The sequence below is a fragment of the Astyanax mexicanus genome, chromosome 25 (assembly GCF_023375975.1).
Source record: "Astyanax mexicanus isolate ESR-SI-001 chromosome 25, AstMex3_surface, whole genome shotgun sequence".
Taxonomy (NCBI): Eukaryota; Metazoa; Chordata; class Actinopteri; order Characiformes; family Acestrorhamphidae; genus Astyanax; species Astyanax mexicanus.
In genome coordinates, this window is record NC_064432.1 from 4099252 (window position 1) to 4119698 (window position 20447).

At 40.3% G+C, this 20447-nt stretch overlaps 1 protein-coding gene across 1 annotated transcript; it reads right to left on the reverse strand.

The window, feature by feature from the left end:
* Nucleotides 1–354: 354 nt before the first annotated feature.
* tlr3 (toll-like receptor 3) lies at nucleotides 355–11063 on the reverse strand. The gene is made up of 5 exons (XM_049472221.1): nucleotides 10810–11063; nucleotides 9006–9565; nucleotides 6892–7086; nucleotides 1765–3611; nucleotides 355–672 (listed from the first exon to the last, which is right to left on the reverse strand). Exons 2-5 carry the CDS (start codon nucleotides 9450–9452, stop codon nucleotides 444–446), a joined length of 2718 nt encoding a protein of 905 aa, XP_049328178.1. The 5' UTR covers nucleotides 9453–9565; nucleotides 10810–11063; the 3' UTR covers nucleotides 355–443.
* Between the last annotated feature and the right edge of the window lie 9384 nt (nucleotides 11064–20447).

The following is a 20447-nucleotide window of genomic DNA, read 5'->3' on the forward strand; positions in this document are numbered from 1 at the left end:
ATACTATAGCCTTACGTAATTTGGTGATTTTGGTGAAAAATGAAAAGTGTTTTTTATTGCATATCTGAATAAAGCTTGATACATTTCACCATGCCCAGGGGTTTTCCCTACTTATTTGAGCCATTTTTCTATGGAAATAGCTCACATAGATCGCAAGCCAACAAACTCTTTGTAACATGGGTAATCCCATTGTAGGATAGAAGCAAGTGGTACGGTCAGTAGATGTCAATCAAACCAAAGCATCTAAGCAGGGCCAGCCTGAGACCTGTCAAATTTATATATAAAATAATAATAATAATAATAATAATAATAATAATAATAATAATAAAAAAAAAAGCTATAAAAAAGGGCTGCTATTGGTGTCATTGGTATTACAACACCACTGCTTCTGTTCACAAGATTCTTACTGCAACTGTGCAGTCCACCAATAAACCTCACAGTCATCAGTTCTGCCTGTTGCTGGAGTTTAACGCTATATGTAGTTTCTGGTGGAACGCAGCAATGCGTTCTTTCTGCAGAGGCCAGTGGACGATGCAGCGTGATTTCAGCATGCCTTGGCGTATCAGGAGTGAGCGGCTCAGACGGTAATCGTCGACGTCCTGCAGGAAAACCAGAACCAAGGAGTCTCGGTTGTCTTCCACTACGTGGTGGTGTGCATGGTGCGCTTTAAACCTACAGTGAGGGATAGGAGCAGCAGATTTTTATTAGAACCTGTTCAACCAAGCACTGGCATCAGAAAAGCAAAAAGTACTGTATTTTTCGCACTATAAGGGGCACTTAAAATACTTTAACTTTCCCAAAAATCTGCAGTGCGCCTTTTAATCCAGTGCACCTTATGTATCAGTTTTACCAGTCATGTTGCAAAGAGCAGTAAAGCCACTCTGTCGAAGTGCAGCGCTATAAAGGAGTTTCAGTATAGTTTCCCAGCAGTATTAGCATTAACCGCTAAGTGCTAGCCATTTGGCCGCTCAAAATGGAGTATTATAGGCCTGTAGTCTGCTTCTCTTCCGGGCTAGCACTGCTGGAGCATCATTAGCATTACCAAACCATTAGCAAACCGTGCAAGCCATTTGGCCGTTCTGAGGTAAGTATTACTGGCCTGTAGCCTGCACATTTACTGTGTTAAAACAAGTTACATGGGACAAACCGCTAGCTATTATTGCCCTGGTTTACCGGAACACACAGGTTTCCTCAGTGTAGTGGCATTAGCAGTTAGCCACTAATGCTCCAGCAAATCTAAGCTTACTGTAAATAAACAGAAGCACTTTACACAGAAATCTATGTACATTAATATCCAGTGTGACGGCGTTTGACTTGTCTGACATGTCTGAAAATGCATTTTTAAGAATTACAGTTTTGTTTACTTAGCTTAGCTTTACAGGCCTCCAACCCAACCCCCCCCCCCCTCCCCCCACCAGCAGCAAGACCTGCAAAATTAGAAGGGAAACATGGCGACACCCCTGTTAGTAACAAGTGCCGCTTAAAAGGCGCCTTATAATCCGGTGCACCTTGTGTATAAACATAGAACAGAAAATAGACAAAACGGTAACAGTTCTGAACCTTTGCAAATGTTATATCATGGTGTATATGGAAGCAGATTTGTCCAGGGCTGTTGCATAACACTACTTAAAAGTGTGCATCTCTAAAAATCTTAAGAGGAAGTGGCTTCTGGCTTGCGGTCGAAAGTGATTTGCCGTCTTCCACTTCTGCTCTTTCGCCTAACTGTTAAATGTCATGTGGTGATTGCGGTATTCTTAGACCTACCTTCTGCACCAGGGATCGTTCAGAAGAGCCTCTGTGACGACGAAAATGATTTTCCTGGACCTTCTTATGTTCTCAACAATAGACTCCAAAGTGGACTGGCCTGGCACTGCATCTCGATCCTCCAGGAAAAAACTAAAATTTTCATTTTCCAGTGGGAGCAAGCTTCGCTCCACCCAAGGTTTATCGTCAGGTGCGTGGATAACATAGGCATCGTGGTCGTATCTGTCCTCAACCATTTGTTCATATCTGGAGCCTTTCATACCAAGGGTACGATTAACTGCAATGTTCCAGAAGAACTGAATCCTCCATCCCTGGAAGTGCACCAGAAAGGCTATAGCCATTAGACCAAGCACCATGGTGCTACTGAAAGTATAGAGACCCTGGAAGAGAAGCAAGTCCTTACAGGAGTTTGTCTGAAAGTCTAGCACAGAGCGGTTAAAGTACGCTGCTGGGGTGTTGCAGATGTAGCTGCTGGTGCGCTCAGGGACGCTGGTGTTGGTGGAATTGAGCCAGTCAGAAAACCACTGGATGCTTTCACAGGTGCAGTCAAAGGGGTTGTGTTCCATGTGAAGCTCAGACAAGTTGGACAGCGGGACGCTGAACGTCCCCATCAGCACTGACGTCAGAAGGTTCTTCTCCATTCGCAAGTAGCGCAGCGCCTGCAAGTCATTAAATATGGACCCATGCATGTAGTTCAACAGATTCCCACTGAGGCTGAGCTCATTTAAATGGAAAAGGCCTCGCAAGGCTTTGAGTGGAATCTCATCTAAACCGTTATAATCCAACTCCAGAACAGAGAGGTTCTGAGTGTCCTTCAAGAACAGAACAGGACCCCCTGGGTTAGCATCCTTCCACAACCTAGCCAAGTTGTTGTGCTGCATTTTCAGCACCTTGAGATGATGCAGTCCCTCCAGCAAGCCACTGTTGAAGTTTGCAATGTTATTATTGCTGAGATCCAGCACTGTGAGGTTGGTTAGTGGTCTGAAGGGAGAGGGTTCCATGTCTAGAGTGCCAGTCAAGGCACGACCCAACATTAGAACCCTCAGTGTGGGCACATGGATGAAGGATCTGTGGGTTAGGCTGATCTTCTGCTGGTTGAGAGACAAATAGATTTCCCTTATACTGTTGAGCCCGCGGAACTCTTCTCCTGTTAGATCCTGGGAGATGAAGTTGTACTTGAGCACAAGAGTGGTGAGGTTTCCCAGGCATGAGAAAGCGCCGGGGTCAAGTTTCGTGAGGGCCATTCTTGTAAGATTGAGCACCTGGAGTGGAGACCCTTGCAAGGAGGCGAATGTGGTATTGCTGATAGTCTTAAGCCCTGCTTTGCTCCAACTCAGGTCTAGTGTCCTAAGAGATGGTAGTCCAGCAAACATATTCTCAGTAATGTCCCTAAAGGAAGTGTCCCTCATAAACAGATGCTCTAGCTTGACCAATGGCTGAAAGGAGAAGTCATCTATTATCGGATAGGCGGCCTTGGTTTTAACCAGTGCCTTTTGCAAGTTGAGTTGCGTTACACTTTTTAGACCCATAAAGGTATCTTTGGTCAGGTGTTTAATATTGTTGTTCTCTAAAGAGAGGGACTCCAGCGAGGGAAGCCACTGGAAAGTGCCGTCATCGATTTTAGATATTTTGTTGCTGGAGAGGTCCAGCATGGTGAGGTTAGTCTTGAGCAGGCCTTTGAAGGTGATGTTCTTGAGCACGGTTTGCAGAGTGCTGCGGAGGGTGAGATTTCTTACAGAAGTGTCCGACAACTCATCACAGACTTTGGTGAGGAGAGTGTTGAGGTTGCAACCATCCAACACCAGGTCTGTGAGTGCAGAAACGGGTTTGAAGCAGCCATGTTCCACCTGGAACGGTAAAGGAAATATTGGGAGTGAGATAATTAAAAATATGCTTGGTCTGACTTTAAAGTGTAACAGTAGAAGAGAGGAAATGATGCAACAAACATGTAAATGTACATTTATATCCACTACAAAGGCAAACTTACTTGGACGCAAACTTGTTCACTTTCAGTTTGGTTTATGCTCTATTATGAATAAACTATGGGTGTATACGATTTGCAAATCATCTCAACTTTGTGTCTCAAATTTTTTTTTTTAACATTGTGGTTGTAAATGAACAGCATATATTCTTTCTCTCTTTATTTTTTCTCTATAGCTTCAATTTATTTCCTGGACAGAATCAAAGGCTGTAGTCTATTTTTTTAGGACAGGATGTATAACTGTTCAAATAGTGTCCAGTAAAGAACTGTTTTAATGTGTATGCACGCATGCCAGTGTTAGAATGTGATTACACCCATAAATCTCGTCGTTGAGATCAAAGTCCCTGTTATTGTAATAACTGAGAATCCTCAGTTCCTTTTTGAAGTGTGTTTTCCTCGTTCCTCATCTGGTGAAGTTGTGAAATCAGTCGCAAATCCTTATTAGCAGTAATGACTCAGCAATATACAGTATGAGAACCCACAAAGTGCACAATATGGACAAAAGTATTCACAAAATTACACTACACTGAGGATAAACAGAATGGTGGTGGCTAAAAAAGGAGATAAATCAATACATTTTAACTTCTTATATTTTTTATATTATTGCAACAGAAGGAATTATTAATTTTATTTTATCAGTTTATTTAATGCTTCTTATTAAATTTTACTAAATAATTCTGTGTACACACACACACACACATGCACACACCTAGGAATAAAGGGTCAAATAAAATGTATTATTAACTGAGTGTGACTAGCTGTCGCTCTGTTTACACAGTGTAGCGAAGATCATGTGTTTTCAAACAACCAATAAATGGTAATACAACAGTACTGTATGTATATATATATATATATATATACATATATCTTGACTATTTTTTTATATTTTACCAGCAACGACTAGCTCCTTACCCATGAGACCTTCTTCCATTACTTAGGTTCAGTTATAAATGTCATGTGTTAATTGCTGCCATGTCTTTTTCTGTTTGTAAAAACATTCAAAGATCAATTTAAAGGTCAATTTAAATACATTTTCATCCCATAAAATTTTTTAATTAATTTTAATTTGGAAAGAAATGTAATTTAGAACATTAATTGAATAAATAATTGAATATTCAGATACATCAGAATAGGAAATATTCTGTACTCTGTGTCAGAATTTGACAGTGCAACAAGGGCCTTTATACTACATACAACATTATGCAGGTTTATGTATTAAAATATATTATTTTAGTCAACTTCTCTTCATCACTAAGAATTAAGCATGCTGTTTTTGAGACTTTGCTCTAAAGACTAATCTATATAAAATGATTAATTATTGAAATTGGCTGCCCTGCAATTTATCTCATTCAAAAAGCATAAAAAATACCTATAAATTCAGTGTTCGTGGACAGAACTCAATTGTTCTACACTAGAAAGCTACCTTGCTTTCCAAGAAAAAAACAATATGAGTCGTTACCTCTGTGGACAGCTTGAAAAGGCCACACCTGTATAAGTTGTGAGATGTGTTAAGACGTGCATTATGGGAAAACGGAGCGATGTCGGATAGTGGGTGCCACATGGATGGGACATGCTATTGTTAAGTTTGACAATACTCGATCTACAGTATCACATGTGTACCAGGAATGCATCGTAGTAGTGCTGGGCGATATGGGAAAAATCATATATCACGATATGGAATTTTTTATAATATATCATGATATATCATATTTAAGTATGTTTTCAGCTATTCTTTGAAAAATATGACAAAATAATATCATTGCTTACTTTTTTCCAACTTTATTTCAAAGTGACATTAAACCCAACTTTCACAAATGAGAATTACTAACTTTAGTGCAGCAATATATATGTATCAAATGGAAACAGATGAGACAGATGCAGTAGCTAATTTTTTCAAAAGAACAATGCGTCTCCATTGTTTAACGCTCATGAGCTTAATAACGTAAAGCATGTCGTAAACCGGCGTGTCCGTGCATGTCCGTCAAATAACGTAAAGCAGCGTCACGTCCCAAAACCACATTATGAAGCTTTTTTTGTAAAGATTTCTTTATTATCACTTATATAAACCGAGTTTATGCAAAGTAACCACGCCTATACATTTCATCATAGCCTACTTTATATATTTGCATGAATAATTGATGAAATTACTGTACAAACGATAAGGACGATAGACACTTTTCTATCTATCGTCCCCACGATATTTAATCGCCATATCGCACAGCACTACATCATAGACATAGAAGGCTAATATTACCAACTACAGTAGACAATAAGCCCTGTTCTAACGAGACAGTGCGACTCCTGACGTGGCAAAAGACATGCACCGGACATAATAGTTTTTCTTGTACTTGTAACTTGAGGCAATGCAAATGTTTCGTGTTTTTGCATCTCAGTTTCAACATGTGCATCACATGGGCTGTTGCATAAAATGCAAAATGCTATATAAAACTTTTTTTTTTTTTTAAATATCGATATGTGGCATCAACATCGTTTAAGACTCTCCCCCAATTTGACTTTAAGTTACTGCTTCATTACCGTATTTTTCGCACTATAAATAAATGTCTTTTTTCTGGTCTGTGAGTTATGCGACACTAGTAAGGGGCATTAAGCAACACCTATAAAGCTAAGCTAAGTGAACAAAACTGTAATTCCAAAAATAAATAAATAAATAAAATACATTCTTTTAAAGTCAATCAAGTGTTGGATGTTAATCTACACAGATTTTCCTCCTGAAAACTGTTTATTTGGGTGAGCAAAGAGCTTCCGTTTATTTACAGTAAGCATAGAAATCAAGATTTCCGCCCAACAGCACTACACTGAGGAACCCTAAGAGTTCTGGTAAGCCAGGGCGACATTAGCTAATGGTTTGTCCCACGTAGCTTATTTTAACACTGCAAACACACAGACTATAGTCCGATATACTCACTCCTGAACAGCAAAAAGAGCTAGCGCTTAGTGGCTAATGCTAATACTGCTCTACTGCTCTTAGTGGCTAATGCTAATACATATTGGTGAAGTTCAAGCTAAAATGAGAACACAGCACATATAGAACACAGCTGCTACAGCTGCTACAACACAGTTCCTCATGCCTTCACTGGTAATTGCTCAGTGTAACTGAAAAAGTAAATGCCCAGCTGTGTTCTTACCTTTTTTAGAGGCAGGGAGGAAAGTCCCAGCACACGGAACGAAGGGGAGCTGCTAAGGAAAGAGAAATCATCCGTCTTAAGAGTTGTGAAGTCATTCCCGGAGAGGATGAGGGTCACCAGGCTGGGCAGCTGAGGTTTGGTGCCCAGGCCAGCAGTGATCAGCTTGTTGCGAGACACGTCTAACCACGTCAAACTCTGGCAGAGCAAAGAAACATAAAAATAAACATCCTTATGACTGTTATCACTGTACCATAATAATAAAAAAAACATTATCACTCTTCAGTTCTTATTAGATATGGTTAAATGTGACATTGGTTTGGGTAAAAGAAAATGCTCAGGTGCAGTTTTACAAACCTATTTACAAACCCTGTTTTTTTTTTTTTTTTACACTTCAAAATTAAACACAATGATACGTTCTGCTTTTATTGGCTGGTTTACAGCTCCAGTCACAGCTCACAGAAGCTGTGACACACTATATGGACAAAAGTATTGGGACACCTGCTCAATCAAAGGTATTCAAAAGGAATTTAAAATTTAATGTATTATACCTCCAACAAACCAGTTCAAAGCTGTGCAAATCAAACCAACTAGTTTAAGAATAAAAATACTCATAAAATGTATTTTTGTATAACTTTTAAATTATATATTATTAGCGTGACACATATCTTCTATTAGCAGGCTGTAATTTGTGACCTCTTGTATAGTCAGCAATACTAGTAACCTAATCGAATCTTGATTGCCTAAACAAAGTACATAGAAGAAAAAAAAAACAAAAAAAAAACAGCCAACCAACTGGTAACCGCACTGGTTTCAACTGTTCTGAATGTTCTACACAAAAGAGAAAAATGTAAATGTAAATAAACCTGTCCTGATCTGTCCAAACAAGTTCTGTTAACACAGTCATGACAACTCCACCCTGTGTTTCAGTGCTAATCAACAGGATCTGATGACGTACGTTGAAAGCACTGGTAGCAGCCACATTAGTCAGTTGTGCTATCAAGATGTAACTCGAGGTGCACAGTTTACTGCACAGACAATGGTAAAGAAGCCACTAAAGAGCGGGACAGCTTTAGGGTTTATGGAGGTTTTCGGAGTTGTGTAGGACTGTGTGATGATGTGCAGCAGTGTGAGTGGATGTGTGGAGGAGGGTTTAGATGCTTCTGCAAATATGAAGGTTTTTTTTGTGTAGGGGTGTGCATATGTGTATGGAGGTGTGTGAAAGTGTGGGGGATGTATGAATGTTTGTAGAGTCTGTGGAGGGGTGTGTAGTAAGTAGTATTGGGTGTGTGCAGATGTGTGGGGAGGTCTATATGGGTGTATTGAGGTCATTAGAAACATGGAGGTGTTTTGCACATTATTTTTGTTTTTTTCTCATTTTTTTCCCATTTTCTCCCCAATACACATGGACAATTACCCAACCCACTTGTCAGGACTCCCCCTATCACTAGTAATGCCCCAACACAAGGAGGGTGAAAACTAACACATGCTTCCTCCGATACATGTGAAGCCAGCCACTGCTTCTTTTCGAGCTGCTGCTGATGCTGCTGTATTGCAGAAAAGCGCAGTGACTCGGTTCTGATACAACAGCTCACAGATGCCCTGTGCTGCAGACATCACCCAAGGAGTGATGTGGGGAGAGAGTGCCATCTACCCACCCGGAGGGAACAGGGCCAATTTTGCTCCCTCTGAGCACCGGCAGCTTGATGGCAGGTTCGAACCTGCGACCTCCCGCTCATAGTGGCAGCGCTTTAGACCGCTGGACCACTCGGCGCCTCTGGGTGTCTAGAAATTTGTTGCAGTCTATAGGGGTGTGTAGATGTATGGTATGAGGGGAGGTTTATATGAATGTATTGAGGTTTGGTAAGGTGCGTAGGCTTGTGCAGCAGTGTGTGGAGGGTTGTGCAGGGCTGTGTGGAGTTGAATAAGGATGCATGAAGGTGCAGAACGATGTGTGTGAGTGGTAGAAGCTGTGTTGAGGTTTTATCAGGTGTGTAAAGGTGTGTAGGGGTCCTGGTCCATGTGCAATGTACTGCAACAACTGTGTGTGTGTGTGTGTGTGTGTGTGTGTGTGTGTGTGTGTGTGTGTGTGTCAGTAGCGGCGACTGCAGATATACCTTTAAAACGGAGAAGGGCTCGCCGATAAGCTTGAGCCTGTTGTCAGAAAGGTCGAGGTGGGTCAGGCGTGAGCAGTTCCTCAGCTCGGTTGCAGTCAGGTGGAGAACCTGGTTGCGCTGGACGCTGAGGTGTTGCAGGCGTGGCAGGGCATCACACAGCCCCGGCCCCAGCCCCATGATGGAGTTGTAACTGACGTCTAGGTGCTCCAGGCTCGGGTAGCGGCTCAGGGCCCCGGGGTCCAGAACCTTAAGCCGGTTATGGGACATGTCCAGGGTGCTGATGTCAGGGGGCAGACCCGGGGGTACATTGTTTAGATTCATGTGGCTGCAGTCCGCCTTGCCTTCCTTGATGGTGCATGTGGTTTTGTGGGGAAAGGAGTCACCTGGATGTGGATAGAGCATTCCAAGACAAAGGAGCAGAAGGATGCAAGAGCTTGGCGGGGCCATGGTGCAATGTTGCCAAAGGGCCAAAGTCAATGTCAATGTTGTTGAGAAATTTTCTCCTGTAACTCCTAATAGTCTACGGTGTTACAATTTTCCTTATTTCCTTATTTGTACACCTATAAACAAGCAAACAAACAAATGACTTTACAGATAAATAAAAGACGTTTCAGGTTCCAGCAGTTAATAATAGTAATAATAGTTAAAAAAGCAAACAAACTTACAAACAAACATTCAGACATTCAAATAATCTTCCCGCTAGAGACCCTTACACTTTTTCTTCAATAACCACTTAGTTTTAACTGTTGTGTTAATGTTTTACTCTACATATTCATCTGAATTATACTATTAATTCAATATAAAGCATCCTAAACAAAGCAAACAAAAAAAAAAAACATAGCAAATCAACATAAAAATCTATTTAGCTTTAATATATCCCAATGCCTTTATGTACCTATATTAACCTATATTGTTCATTAAATTACTAGTTAACTAGCTAGATTTTTTTTAGATGACCAATTAAACAAATGAACAAAAAAACAACAAATCAATACACTTTTCTATTAAGTTTGGGTTAAGGTTTTGATCTATGCTAGTCTACTTCTGAATTATACTGTTTATTCAATTTAAAACACCATAAACAAACAAACAAACACAGAAACAAGCAAAGCCCTTTAATCAATAATCTTTCCTGTATAAATCAACCCACTTTTCTTTTAAAAACGGCTTACTTTAAAGTAAAACTACTTTAAATTTTGCTATTTATAAATCAAGCACCCTAAACAATCAAGCTAAGTCCTTCAATCAAATAATCTTCCTTTCTTTTAATACCTGTTTTTTGTTCAAGTTCGCCAAATTAAAAACCTCTGGAATATAATCGAGAGGAAGATGGATGATCACAAGCCGTCAAACCAAGGTGAACTGCTGGAGTGGCATAAAGTTATCCAAAAGCAGTGTGTAAGACTGGTGGAGGAGAACATGATGCCAAGATGCATAAATAAAACTGTGATTAAAAACCAGGTTTATTCCACCAAATATTAATTTCTGAATTGGCAAAATCAGAGAAAATGATTCAGAAACTGAAGTGGTCTGTTATTGATACAGTCCAATAATTAATATTGCCAAACAAACAAGCAAAGCCCTCCATGTTTGTAATATAGCTAGGTTAGTTAAATTGGCCACATTATGTAGGTACATAAACAAACACAAAAACATATGTTCTACAGACTAAAACACAATAAATTAAACTATAACCAGTCGCTGTGCTGCGGGTGGTAACAGTTTAAAGCAGTTATTTAACCTGGTTAACCCAGTAAAAGCCAGTAAAACACAGTTAAACACAGATGAACATATCAGGACTAACTGAAATCAGACGGTTGAGGTGAGCTGAGGAAGTTCAGCTGCGCGCGCTGCAGACAAACCTGAGCAAACATGAAATGAAAGGTTGAAAATCGGATTTTAACGCTCTCACTCGAGTCCCTGAGAGAAATTCTGCAAATTCCCGACAAAAGCTGTTGTTAATTTAGAGCAAAAACGCCTCAAAATCCGCGAAAACGCGCCTCCAGCCTCTCGCGGAGCCCGCGGTGCTCCAGTGACGTCACCCGCAGCGGAGTCGCGCTGCAGTAGATGTAACTTCAGGCCGGAGAACCAATGGGCGTGGAGAATGGGCGGGATACTGTCGATCATTTCGTGCATCAGCCAATCGTACAAGAGAGACCGACTGTCAATCATTTCTTACACAGGCCAATCAAAATCTGAAGGACCTGTATATTATATCCTCGACATTACATATGAAAGAGAATGAATATATATATATATATATATATATATATATATATATATATATATATATATATATATATATATATATACAGAGAGAAAATAAAAGAGAGAGAGAGAGAATGTAAGAGAGAGAATGAAAGAGAAATATACTGAGAGAGAGTGAAAAAAGAGCAAGAGTAAAAGAGAGTGAGAAAAAAAGGTATGCGAGATAAATAAAAGGTCAGAGAAAGAGAGAAAGAAAGAAAGAAAAAAGAGAGAGAGAAATAGCAATAGTAAGAGTAATACAGAGTGAGAGAGAGAGAGAAATGGAGGGTGAAAAAATGCAAAATAAGAGAGATACAGAGAAACAGAGTGAGTGAAAGACAGCGAGAGAGTGACAGAAAGAGGGAATGGGAGAGAGAATGAGAAAGAGAGAGAATGAGAGAGAGAGAAAAAATAAAAGAAAGTGAGAGAGAGAGAAAGAATGAAAGAGAGTGTGAGAAAGAGAGAAAGGGAGAGAGAGAAAAATACAGAAATCACCTCAGGAATATCTCCTCAGACCTGCAGGGCTGCAGCGGTATTGAAAGAAAGGAAGAGAAAGAGAGAGAGAGCAAGTGTGTGTGTGTGTGTGTGTGTGTGTGTGTGTGTGTCTCAGTTTCGAGTTTCGATTCCCCCTCGCCACTTCTCTTTTCCCCTCGAAGAAGTAAATAATACACAACAATGACAAACGTGTTGGGACACCAAAGCTCATGCACCTTTTCCTCTAAAATCCAAGATATTAAAAGAGTTTATCCTGCATTATTGGGGTAACTAGGGTAACTGTTCTTTACAAAACGTTTGGTTCTTAATATATACAGTTAGATATGAGATTTCTATACAATTCATCATATAGACACCTTCCTAAAAAAACAATAATAGACTCAATAAAAGACTCAATAATAAAACTAAAGAACTATACTATATTTATATATAGTATTTATATATACTATTAATAAGAAGTAAACTTTATATTATAGTCAGCATCTCATCACTTAACAATTGGGGACGAGCCTGAATCGTGGAAATGAGTTCATTGAAGGAAGTTAGCCGACATCCTGGACAGCTATTAAAATTGCCTACATCACATTTTCGGCATCATGTTCTCCTCCACCAGTCTTACACACTGCTTTTGGACAACTTTATGCCTGCACTCCTGGTGCAAAAAATCAAGCAGTTCAGCTTGGTTTGATGGCTTGTGATCATCCATCTTCCTCTTGATTATATTCCAGAGGTTTTCAATTTGTTAAAATCAAAGAATCTCATCATTTTAAGTGGCCTCTTATTTGTTTTAGAGCTGTATCTTCTATAAAATAGCCAACAGAGGGCGTTAGACATCCACCGCTCCTCCATAAAAGTGCAGAAAGCAGTGCTGGATCTGGATATTGCCTCATATCTGACCACAGCTTCCCCTAAGGCGGTGTAATTTGCTTTATGAGGACTTACTGCCATAATAAAGGCCACAAAAAAGTAATGACTCAACTAAAAACATTAAAGGGCCAATATCTAAGGAAAAACAGTGTTTTTAACAACACAACACAAAAAGTGGGAGTGTTGAGGAGCTCCATCCAACTTCCATCCACCACCCTAAAGAAGAGATGCTGTGTCTGTGGTTGTAGGAGCTCAATTTAAAACATCCACACAACGTTCTGTATGCCTGCTCCTTCAACCATGTAGTTCTGGACCCAACATCAAAACATCTTGTAGCTTGTATGCTGCTCTCAGTGACATACTAAACATAATTACTTACATAAACTTAATTATACCACAGCTAGTTCTAACCCTGCATTGTGTTTGCTCTGTGAGTGCTCTGTGCTCTGTGAGTGCCGTTATCAGCTGGTAATGCACTGTAACCAGAGCTCTCCATGTATTACTCCACCACATGCAGGTAACCTAGCAACGATGCTTACAGCGCTTACAAGCCAAACAGCACAGCTACAAACAGAGCAGCAATGGAACTATTTTAACTCGCAGAGTTTTTATAACCAGTTTACTAAGTTTATTTTAAGTGTACAGGTAGTAAACTTGGAGTACATTACTTGTTTCATGTTTTCCCATATTAGTAAACTAGTTGTGTATTCAAAGTGTACTCTTGTACACCCAAAGCTTACTTAGAAGTATACTGTTATATGCTCAAAGTGGGCTAATTTAGTCCCAAGAAGTATGGGAATAGTACACTTACAATTCTACTACAAGTAAATTGATCCTAGTATACTTACTAAATAATATATAATTGAGAAATATGCTTCAACTTTACTTTATTACTTATTAAATTATACTTTTTTCTGTAAGGGTGTCAGCAATACCAACATATTTAAATAATCAAAGCTGCTTCAGTCTCTGTAGAGGAGCTGCCAAAAAAATAGGACTCTCAGGAGCAGCTGAACTTGAACCTACTGGCATCATACCTAATGCTAGGTGGTATAAATCCTCCCTCCTAGTATTGAGCAGTGCAACTGTGTTCTCTGGAAGGATGAGATAATGGTGCTCTGTCCAAAATCTTATATAGCAACACAATTACAGTATAATTCTGTCCATTAGAACCTGTGGTTAGGGTTTGGGTTACATTGTGGGATGTTCTTGCTTTGTACAAAAGGGCTGAGACACAGAAGTTCTCAAGAAACACACACACACACACCTTTCAAGGTCTTGTGTGGTGTCACCTAGCAACAGCAGCAGGAAGTGAGAGAGAGAGAGAGAGAGAGAGAGAGAGAGAGAGAGAGAGGAATGGCACCTGGAGTTTGATGAGTCACTTTCAAACAGCTTGTGGTAGCTTTCACTGTTTCACTGTGTGTGTGTGTGTGTGTGTGTGTGTGTGTGTGTGTGTGTGTGTGTGTGTGTAGGTGTACAAGGTTGCTCTCAGCATTTCCTGTGATTTTTCTGAAGTGTTTTACGTCATCAGTGGGTCTCTGGAGTTGAGTTATTTAGAAGAAGTAAAAAAATATATATTTTGTTATAACTTTATTCTCTTTAGATATACAGCTCTGAAAAAGAGAGCACTTAAAAATGACGAGTTTCTTTGATTTTACCAAACAAAAAACCTCTGGAATATAATCAAGAGGAAGATGGATGATCACAAGCCATCAAACCAAGCTAAACTGCTTAAATATTTGCACCAGGAGTGTAAAGGCATAAAGTTATCCAAAAGCAGTGTGTAAGACTGGTGGAGGAGGAGAACATGATGCCAAGATGCATGAAAACTGTGATTAAAAACCAGGCTTATTCCACCAAATATTGATTTCTGAACTCTGAATTTACATCTATACGTTTGTATGTGTGTGTGTGTGTGTGTGTGTGTGTGTGTGTGTGTGTGTGAACAAAGTGCCAGCAGCCTTTCCTTTCCCACTCTTTCAGCATTATTCATTGTTCTGTGGAAGTAAGTTGTAGATGTTTCCTTAGTCAGACACTGCCCACACAGGCCAGTGCAGCATTCTCACACATATACAGCACACACACACACACACACACACACACACACACTGCAGGCCATTTATCACCCCGCTGTGCTCCAACATCGCTGCGTGAGTGTAGGCTACATATGAAAGCGCACACAGCGACAGCACAGTTTATGCCATAGGCCCATTACTGAGTCTCTATTAGCCACATTAGCATATCAGTAAAGGCCAGGCAAAGTGGTGTGGCAGATTTTTTAACAGTCACTGACCCTACTCCAAGAGTGTGGGTGGTTATGACTAGGAATGTATGCATTTCTGAAGCCTATGTCATGATTTTGTCTACTATTGGTCCTTAACAAACCCATTATATCACAATTCCTATATTTCAATAGCCTTTCTAAGTATGGACAAGCTTTTATCAGACATTCCAATAGCAGAGAATAGCATTCTCTGAGCTCCAGTGCTAGAGTAATAGATTCTCCCCAGCATCGAGCTGTGGAGCACTGGAACCGTGTTCACTAGAACGATGGTGCTCCATCCAGTACAGTTGGGATGAGTTGGGAGGTAATCATCCAATATCCTGACCTCACTAAGGCCCTTGTTTGATGCTGTATGCCAGGGGTGTCCAAACTACGGCCCGCAGAAAAACGGGCCAAACAGTCTAAAAGCGGAGAGGGTGCGCATTTCTAGCGCAGAAAAACGGGCCAAAGCGTCTAAAAGCAGAGAGAGTGCGCAGTTCTAGCACAGAAAAGCGGGCCAAAGAGTCTAAAAGCGGAGAGGGTGCGCATTTCTAGCGCAGAAAAACGAGGCAAAGAGTCTAAAAGCAGAGAGAGTGCGCAGTTCTAGCACAGAAAAGCGGGCCAAAGAGTCTAAAAGCGGAAAGAATGCGCATTTCTAGCGCAGAAAAACGGGCCAAAGAGCATTGCTCCAAATTGCTCCAGTAGAAAGCTTTCCGTGCACGGTTAGTATAAGAATGGCAGGATAAACTTTGTTTAATAAGAAACAATCATAAGAAACAATGAATGAGCAGATGTTCCAATATTTTTTACCAAATAGTGTCTTTAAACTTAGGCAGTCTCCTTGCTGGTGTCTCTCAGTTTGCAGTCTCCCAGTCATATTGGTATCACTGATTGGTGGAAACTTCACACTCAAGCAGTTTGGACTGTGTGTCTCTCCACTCTTCCTCCAGACTCTGCTCCCTTGATTTACAAATATAATGTAAAATTTACTGATGATCAGTGATGGTTTGTTTGGAGAATCATGTCTGTCATCTGCTGGTGTTGATCCACTGTGTTTTATCATCAAGTCTTTTGTTTTCCCGCAAAATCTTACAGCACTTCATGCTTCTTCCCTCTGCTGTTCACTATTATGGTGAATTATATCCATCTCCCTACGGATATGAACTCAATTCGCCCCATTCATCTCTCGTCATAATCCACATCCCTCCTCTTGTTTCTGTCCTTTCTTCTCTCCTTTTGTCCTGGTCACCCTGTGCACTGGTTTACAGTAACCATGACCTCCGGTTTACCCCTGGCTGCTGCTCGGTGACCTCACCCATCACTCATAGCCAATTAGGCACGAGAACTCAGAAGTGGAGGGAAGAATGGAAGGACACACATGTCAACAGCAGGCGAACACAAAGCCAGCAAGCATAAGTGTTCAAAGAGCACGACACGTAAGCACCACATAAGGTACACAGGCCAGGCCTACTGTATATAAATAGTGCATTTAATCTATGCTGCTGCTGCTTAGGCTGTGCATGCCATGTTCGTGCTTAATAAAAGTGAGGTAACCATTTGTAATCAATTTATTTGACTAGAGTTTAATCCATATTGTGGATAGATAATACCTAAAGTGAACAGCTGAGACAGCCTAAAAAATAAGATAAAGTTTATTTAACATTTCTTGCCCCACCCCTACCTGACCATCAGTGTGTAGTCCTGCCCACCAGTGCTGTCTTCCCTTTGGGAGTTTTTGTTTGCCAGTAGGCATTTAATCCTCTACGTTATACTTCTAATAACTCATGATTCTTAAATTTTATTCAGTGGAGTTAAAATTGAGGTTGTATTTTATAATACAGTATAAAACTATCCTGCGCTCTTCTCGACTGGACACATCACATATTTTATTGGATATTTTTAAAATAAAATGCTTCTCTGGTGAGCTTTTGTTTACATCCCTCCCCTTTCTCTTTGTCGTCTTGTCGCCTTCGGCGTGACTTTAGTTTCAGCCCTTTCTCATTTCTCCGCCCGTTCTTTGGCTCCCTATATCCTTACATAGGCATTTATTTCCCAGCCGTGTCCCGGGGCAGCGGTAGTGTATTTGCCCGCGACCCTGACGGCACGGGTTAGATCCCGCGTGAGGAGCGGTGTGTTTATTTTGTATTTTTTTCTTTCTTCTTAGGTTTGCCTGCTTTGAGATCAACTGTTCTGCAATTGGGTTCAACAACCCTCTGGGCTGGAGAGCTACTAGTCTGTTGCAATCCATCTCATTACACTTCATTTTACAAAACAGATTTTTTTTTTTTTTTTGTGGGCGACCCCTGGCCCAGACGCTGCATGTGTGCAATTGCACATCTGTGTCGGCAATGAATGCAACAAAAAACAGCTGAGTGATGTATGATGTATTAATGTGTTAATGTGTGAATATCAACTTTGCGAGAACCAGAGCTCCTTTATTTTCTGTGGGTTTTTTCAGGGAGTCTCCAAGTGTCTTCTGTCTGCAGCACAGAGAGTTCTGGAACTGCAGGAACACTCTGTAAATACTGCAGGAGGAGTGTAAAGAATATTACTCTAGAGAGAAAGAGAGAGAGAGAGAGAAAGAGAGAGAGAGAAAGAGAGAGAGAGAGAGAGAGAGAGAGAGAGAGAGAGACAACAAGAAAACCAATAGGCCAAAATTTAGATGGATAGAGGAATCAGCGCCAGTCCCTAAACAGCTCAAGGATAATGTAACATAACTGTGGGTCTGTTTGTGTGGGTGGGTGTATGCATATGAATGTAGCCAAGGCCTAACTACTGCATTATATTCTCTATTCTCTGTGTGTGTGTGTGTCTGTGTGTGTGTGTGTGTGTGTGTGTGTGTGTGTGTGTGTGTGTATCTACAAAACTACTAAACTGATTTTTAAGTAGAGGGACTGGCAACCAGAAATGCCATGCTTTACTCAACTGTTCATGCCCTGCAGGGTTGCCAGGTTTTAGTGTTACTTTTTACTCATTTTTTAAATAATGTATATGTTTCAACTAAACTCAAATGAATTAAGTCTGTTTTACATGAAACTGGATATTTTTAAACATTACTCAAGTAGTTTGATCTAGCTGAACATTTGTGGGCACGTATACATTTAAGGGGAGATATTTGAGTACTCAACACTCAAAATGTGGTGTACCTGAAACTTAACTTTTTAAGTTAAATTAACTTTTGCACAACCGGTCTATCTTACATGTTTAAGTTTCTTTCAATGATGACATTAAGTTGTTTTCACTCAACATATTCACATTGTAATTGTTTTAAAGCACACCCAACACAGAGTTAAGCACATAAAAAAAAACTACATGATTATCAAAATAGCCCGGGGGGGGGGGGGATGACTACACACTGATGGAGAGTGTTAGTCAAAAACTGGTAGACACACCCAGTATGCAAATAGATTGTGCCAGAAGCCAATGGAAAATAAGCTGCCAGTGGCAATAAACTAATCTCAGTTATTATAAGTTGGTTGAACTCAAAGATCTCAGTTTGAATGTTTATGTGCCCACAAATGTTCAACTAACTCCAAATAGTTGATTAATGTTTAGAAATATCCAATTTTATGAAAAACAGACTTAATTAATTAATTAATTAAGTTCTAACTGCTTATGGGTTTACAGTGTTGGCAGCTTCTTTTCCATTGGCTTCTGGCAAAACTATTTGCATACAGGGTGTCCCCCCCTCAATACGCAATACTGGCCCTCCAGATCCGATTCCCCAGCCAATCTCATGCTCCTTCACTTGGGGGAAAAGACTGATCCCACACATTATTAGTAATAATAGCAGTGTAATTACACAGCTAAAATTGGTGACAGTTAAGTTGAGTCCTGTTGAGTTTCCAGTTGAGTTTTGTTCTAAACAAAAGAAGGAAACATCAGATATGAAACGTTTCATGGCTGATGGACTGTCTAGCGTCAGTGATATATTGTGCTAATTAGGTTTTATATTGAACTATTCCTTTAAATCGAGCGATTATTTAATATTGAACCCAATTTTCCCTGCTGATGTCGGTCAACTCTGATGTGTTTAAGTGTGGAAGAGAGATACTGTAGCCTGAAATACTGCAGCAGCACAACAAACCTAAAGAGACAAATGGCTTTTAGAGGTCATCTTACTGCAGCACACACGTGTGTGTGTGTGTGTGTGTGTGTGAGAGAGAGAGAGAGAGAGAGAGAGAGAGAGATGTTAAGCTGTGTGGAAAGCCTGCCTGGTGTCAGGATGAAGAATTGCTATTAGATTAGGTCATCCTACCAAACAGGTGCCATTTTTATATTTTTTCATTTTTTTCAGGTATATATACAGATCAAGCTTAACATTATGACCAGTTTTTAAACACCTCTGTCTCTGACTTCACGTCTTCAAGGTGGTGAAGCTAGCTAGGAGTGTCTAATAGAGCGGACAATGAGTAAACACAGTGAAACTTGATTTGAGTTTTCTGTCCCAACAGCTCCTTCCCAGATGTGAAGCTCTTGCAGGTTGCCAGATTGACACACAGTAGCAATATATATACTTTCCAGCATTCAAAAATCCCGTCTCTACTTCACTAGTGGTGGTGATAAATCACCCAGCTGTGGTCAGCAACCTTACTGAAGCTCAGTGATTACATGTTCAGCAGAAAAACAGCCAGCCCTCCCATTTCAATGGCTGTAGCTCACTGTTTGCGTGCCATTGTTTATACCTGGCAAACCTGAGTGTGGAAATTCAGGATCAGGGGGTACACAGATTTCTGTGACGACCCACACAGTCCAAATAAGAACATACTGACTGAAGCTTTGCTGAAAAGAGCTGGTGTCAAAGGTTCAATTTGGTATGTTTCCTTAATATCTGACGAGTTATCCTGACCATGTTATGAGCGGGCCATCATAACATAAATCAGTTTTGAAAATGAAGTGTAATGAGATGGAGTGCTGCTACAGACTAGTAGCTCTCCAGCCCAGAGGGTTGTTGAACCGAATTGCAAAACACACCACTCTTCATGCAAGATCAAACCCTAAATTTCCTAAATTTCCTTCGGGATAAATAAAGTATCTATCTATCTATCTATCTATCTATCTATCTATCTATCTATCTATCTATCTATCTATCTATCTATCTATCTATCTATCTATCTATCTATCTATCTATCTATCTATCTATCTATCTATCTATCTATCTATCTATCTATCTATCTATCTATCTATCTATCTAAACCCGTGTTGTCAGGGTTGCGGTCCAATACACCACCGCTGCCACGGCTAGTGAATTGGGACAAGGCCGGAAAAGAACGCCCTTTTAAGGAGATAGGGAGCCCAAGAACGGGAGGAAACTAAAGTCATGCCGAGTGCGACAGAGAGACGGGGGAGGATTGTAAACAAAAGCTCGCCAGAGAAACATTTTATTATTATAATACACACACACACACACACAGAGGGGGCGTGGCTTCATTAACTGATCAGGATGCCTTCAATCCACTACACCTTTTAACAGAAATGTGTTGTATGCTGCTATATTAATGTTTAAAACTTCACATTTCTTCTCTAGAGTGTCGCCTTCAATAGAGCACACTTTCATGGAGTGTTTTCAG

Coding starts and splice junctions, on each gene's coding strand:
- tlr3 (XM_049472221.1), bottom strand. CDS start 9,452: ATGGCCCCGCCAAGCTCTTGCATCCTTCTGCTCCTTTGTCTTGGAATG. Junction 7,087..9,005: donor AGCCCTTCTCCGTTTTAAAG/GTATATCTGCAG, acceptor TTGCTCTGCCAG/AGTTTGACGTGGTTAGACGT. Junction 3,612..6,891: donor CCTCCCTGCCTCTAAAAAAG/GTAAGAACACAG, acceptor TTACCGTTCCAG/GTGGAACATGGCTGCTTCAA.